At 28.6% G+C, this 5,797-nt stretch overlaps 1 protein-coding gene across 1 annotated transcript; it reads right to left on the bottom strand.

Moving 5' to 3' along the window:
* Nucleotides 1-2,174: 2,174 nt before the first annotated feature.
* Nucleotides 2,175-3,668, bottom strand: LOC108746431 (flexible cuticle protein 12-like). Its single transcript, XM_018483207.1, has 2 exons — nt 3,585-3,668; nt 2,175-2,810 (listed from the first exon to the last, which is right to left on the bottom strand). Exons 1-2 carry the CDS (start codon nt 3,594-3,596, stop codon nt 2,412-2,414), a joined length of 411 nt encoding a protein of 136 aa, XP_018338709.1. The 5' UTR covers nt 3,597-3,668; the 3' UTR covers nt 2,175-2,411.
* Between the last annotated feature and the right edge of the window lie 2,129 nt (nt 3,669-5,797).

Genomic DNA, 5,797 nt, shown 5'->3' with positions numbered 1-5,797 from the left:
GTATAAAAATTTATTAAAAATTAAATAGTTTTAAATTCTCAAATTCGCGCGAAAGTAGTTTTAATATTTTAAACTTTAAAGATGTCGCGTCTTACTTGTCTGTCTTACTTGCTCATCATCAAAGTTGTCAAGGCTAATAAATATATATTATTGACATCTTTAAAAGATATCCATACGTCTTCAGCAAGATATTTGGCATATCTTAGATACCAAGTGAATGATGTGAGGACAGCAATTTACAGTACAGGCACCATACTTACGTATGCAGTAGAGGAGAAGGTGGTATTATGGCCAGTGTATATATTGTAATATAACCTCCCTTAATATCGTCACTATTATATAGCGAATCCTAATAATTACTTATGGAATTATTTGTTCAGTAACTCGCCGTTACATCATACGCTAATATACCAATATTCAATAGCCAGCATTTATAATAATATATTTTTACGTTCAAGTATTTTAAAATGTTTCTGAGGTACATTTTAGCATTTAATTACATCTATTTCCACATTTTTCGTAAACTTGAGCGTATTATTACATGAATATATGTATTTTTGAGTATGTTATTTGCTACTTACATTTTATTTGACTGTATATATTTTGACTTATGCAAATTTAAATAGCATAGCATTTTGCTAATATGGCCCTCTACAAGTATTGATTACTCACTCTTTTTTGAGGTTTTCATATCAAAATAATTATTTGATAATCCATGCTCCACTGTTAGTGTATACACTAACTATAGTTTATATTACGTGTATTATTTTTAGTACTGAGATTTTTAGTACTGAGCAGCTTATATGCAGAAATTATGTGAATATACTTGTATATATATATATGTACATACATTTTAAAATGTTTTAGTTTTTTGTTAATTTTGTAACCAAATACTGTTTTCTATACAAAACTAATATTTTAAAGCTATTTTTATGGAAGGTCACATTACCACCTATTTTTTTCTTCGAATCATTATACAATGTCGCCACAGTTATTAATAGTATCCTAAGTAATAAATATTTTATAATTTTGAATTCAGAATCGATTTGATGACAACATCTTAACGAATGTAATTGTCAAATTTTTAATTTAAATATTGATTATTAACAAAGTTATTATGTAAAATGTAACTGAGGTATACCATAATACTATCTTTTCCTCTGACAGTGTTTTTTCTTTCACCGTTACGGTCTCTTACAACGTAAACGTGATATCCTACTTTATTTATATGTCTAGATTGTATCCTAGCACCGAAAGATCTGCAGCACTTGCTTCTTACCGCAGTCACCATGAGGATGTGTTCTTGACACAGAAATAAATCTTGTGGGACGAAGAGATACGGATAAAAAAAAAATCTAGAAATATGTTTATTTATATAATAAAAATCATCAGTTGATTGAAAGCATTCTGCAAGTATAAATAGCAATATAATGTATCTTATATGCTACATCGAGAGGTGAGATTGTAACACTGATTTGCAACTGTTGTAGCAATTTGCAACAGTTGATACTTATGTAATTTTAATCTATACTTTATGCTCTATAATCTGACATATTACTCATCTCTGAGGGACTTGAAGCTTTATATAAAGTAGTGCAGATTTTAGTCTGCTACCATATACATTATTCCTAAGTTATTCAACAAAAGCAATAAATAGATTGCATTTATTCATTTTTTTTTATATACGCATTATCATAATTCAGTCATGTAAATTTTGTCCTTGATCATTTAAATAATGAAACGACTTGCATCGTGTAAATTAACTTATTGCCATCTCTTCTATAGTATTATATTTAACATTTTTATTTTGACGTAACGCGAAATTTAAAATGTCAAAGGATGTAATTAATATTCATGATAGAGAGACTTTAATTATTGTCACTATTTATTATCGAGAGACTGTTGTTTTGCATTGTATTCCTATAAAGTAATGGATCATAAAAGAATTACAATGCACCTGCACAAAGAAATTTTCGCATTGCTCTTCACTTTTTATAACTTTGTAAGCGTCCCAGCGTTTCACTAACGCTCTTCTCGTTAAAAGTATTCTTTAAAATATTAACGTGATTAATAAACCGAGTACTGTTCATCTCTCCTCCGATAAATACTAACAAGACTTGCACTGCGACGAAATTTATTTACAGCATATCATCAAGATTATGTTCATATACAAATATTATACAAAAAAATTTGTTTTAATTATACAGGCGCATATAAATACAAAAATAATCACGACGCGAAGAGCCGAGTCTGTTGCCAGTCTATATCAGTCGGGATCGAATACTCAATCCTCGTTACAATCACGATTCGGTTTCACACCAGGCTTCTTCTAATCGTCTCGTCTCCTCGAAATTCGCCTTTGATTCACCGATTTTATTCTTCTTTCGTTATAGGGCCTTTTTTGGAATCCTTTATTGATTCTCCTTTATTGATTCATTCTCCTGTTCGGGGTGTTCGGCGATGTACTGAAGAGCCCTTAGAATTTGAGGTGGCACTGGAGGCGCGGTCGGCAAGTGAGCACCTTCTGCTTGGAATCCATTCTCATTGGCTACGTACGAGATTTGGTAGGTTTGTCCTTCGGGGCCAGTATAGCTGAAGCTGCCATGTGCTTCCAGGGCTTCGCTGTCGGTACCAACGTTGTTAAGATGGCCCTCCTCTTGGACTTGAATGCCGTTACCAGTCTCATAGTTGTAATTGTAGGATCCATCGGGATTGGGTCCGTCCAAGGCTTGCTTGACGATGGGGATTGGACTGGTGTTGTCAACGGGGGCGGCGATTGCCACTGCCACGAGGGCACACAAAGTGATTATCTAAAAGGACAAAAAATCATGCAATCCTCCTGTTATGGAAGAATATTATTGGACTCACAAAAAAAATTGGAAATAATTCGAAAATCGATCAAATCGAATATTGTACACTATTCGTTTTACTAGTTTTTTATTAATCCAATTATAAGTACTCTTCGATAAGGTATATTATACAATTTGACTTTATTTTTGTGTTAGAATAAGGATTTTTTCTGAAAAGAGTATTGAAAGAGCAAAGATATTTCAATATAATCTATTTTCATCTTAAATAGTGCACGATTTAATATAAAAAATACTTATCTTTATCTGAATAATTTATAATATCCGATATTACAATAATATATATTAATTCTACAAAAAATTGACACCTTGATTAGAGATTTTAATACCATTTTATGTTAGAAGAAAAACAAACATTTTATAAAGTAAAAATAGAAAATAAATGAATATTAAAGGGTATATTTATTATATTAATTATAATGTTGTATTATAACATTATTATAAACGCTTATCCTTATTTACTACTTAATTAAAAAATTTAAACTATATTGTTTGTAAGCAATAAAAATTAAATAATTTAATTAATATAATATAACAAAGATTCTTAATTACATATTTAAATTACAAGTACTTTGCCCTAATTAACCAAAATAAACATTTTAATTAATTTACAAAGACACTCGAATTATAAAAATATTGCAAATTTGAAATCACGTCTATAAATAATTACCACTGCATTACGTAACGTATTTTATTCGCACAAAAACTCAAACTTACCAATAGATTCATATTGAAAGAAAGATATTTTGTTTTCCAGTTGTCACTCGGAAGCTTGTCATGCACTGACTTAACATCTTTTGCACATCTTCCGCTTTATATATCCTCCATCTGAACATTCGGGGACTTTCTGGTGATACCTTATTTAGCCCCCTCTATCCTCCGGGTCCCCTTGTTCATCTTCCCACTTGAATAAGTCGTAGCATACATCTAAATTTTGCGGATGAGTCGAACGCGCTCGCGCGCATACACACACACACATTTGTGAAAAGTCTGGTCTTTTTGGGAAGATTTTAAACTTGAAGTTATACGTATTCCTAAAATCGCAAAAGGTCGTCATGTCAATTTAGTAAAAAAGGTGAACTCGCTTAGAATAAAAACTAAATAATCCTATTATTATGGAAAAAAATAGCGTATATTTTATCAGCTCCAAGCTAAAAATTATGGGTGAAACCCGCATAAATTGTCGCATAAATTGCCATTCTAAATGTGCAATAATAAAGAACGATCAATATGAGCAGTATCACACAAAGTATCATGATACATATAAATTAAAAAAAAATGTCAAAATAAAACACAATGTAAAACAGATTTATCAAAAGATATTATTCTATAAAAAGAGATAGCAATCAAATCATGTAACTTGACTTTATTTTTATGTTAGTCATATTTTTTAAAAATTATTATATATAAAATGCATGTTGAGCATTTTTTACATAATATCTCTATTATATTTGGAAAAGTGAATATATTATTTTTTTTTTTCGTAAAACTATTCATGTACATTCTTTTTTTTTTAATTTTTATGCATCTATATATTGCCAACGTATATCTATCTTAAGAAAGTATTTTTAAAATATGTACATATACGTAACATATTTACAAATATGTACATATATAATTCATAATTTCATATATAATTTTAATAGTTATATCTAACTTTTTTTAATAGATATATTTGACTTTTTCTGGCTGAGGAATGAAATTACATTCACACACAAAAAAATCATAAAAAACTTCTACCATTATACATATTATATATGTATACAAAGTCCTTTTGATAATTGTTATAATTATTATTATTTATTTTTACAATTTTTTAGCAAAAATAAATTTTAGCTCAGTCCTAGTATAACACAAAATTAAAGATAATTTTAATTTCTAATTTTAGTATATTGGAAAAATGTTTAAAACAAATCGTTTTCCGCTTATTTTTAATTAATGTCAAAATAGAATTTTGTAACAATATTCTTTTAAAAATTCTAACGATATTTATGAAAGTATTTCTGTATTATATTCTGTTGTATATTTAAAATATAGAAAATTTGCTCTCTCTCACACACACACACACACACACACACACACACACACACACACACACACACACACACACACACACACACACACACATTTAAAATAGAAACTTTATACACAGTATGATATGCGATTTTTTAATAAATAATCCCTTGACTGTCATAACTGTTATTGGTTTAATTATGATTAATAAAATGTAATTTGGTATTTCTGGAAATGCATTTGATCTAATAAAATATCTTTCTTATTCACATATGACATATTTAAAAATGGAAAGGCAAAAAACGATACCTAAAAAATACAGTAACTGCCATTAAAAATAGATGAAGCCATAACAGAGTTTTTTCTTGTCCAATAAAATACAACTGTCGAATGCGTCATTGGAATATAAAAACCTGATATACATCTATGCTAAAGAACAACTCGTAACCATCAAAAGATTCACGTATTCATATAACATGTTAAAAATAGCACCATAAGGTATCAATTGCAATGTAAATTATTACATTCAAATTTAGTTACTAGAGTTATTCTCGTATATATTTTACAATACTTTTTTCAAAATAATATTAATTAACAAATCGCCTCGCGATTCCAATTTGATGTGAACTTTTAAAGCCAGATATTTCGAAAATATACAGTTAGTGTCTTACAAATTATCTTTGTCTGTCGTCGCAGACACGTAAGTGTCGCTAATTTTCTCACGTAAGTAGGTATATACTTATTAACAGAGTTGGGAAAATTATTTTATAAGTTACTTATAAATTATTTTTCAGGTTACTTTATATGTGTTTGTTACAACAATTGAGTACAAAAAATAATACAAAATTAGAAAGCAAATAATTAAAATTAAATAAAATATAAAAAATAAAATACACCTTATTGTACTTAATAAAATG

The sequence above is a fragment of the Trachymyrmex septentrionalis genome, unplaced genomic scaffold, assembly GCF_001594115.1.
Source record: "Trachymyrmex septentrionalis isolate Tsep2-gDNA-1 unplaced genomic scaffold, Tsep1.0 scaffold17, whole genome shotgun sequence".
Lineage (NCBI taxonomy): Eukaryota > Metazoa > Arthropoda > Insecta > Hymenoptera > Formicidae > Trachymyrmex > Trachymyrmex septentrionalis.
The sequence above is the reverse complement of the archived record's forward strand: the minus strand, read 5'-3'. Positions and strand labels throughout refer to the sequence as shown.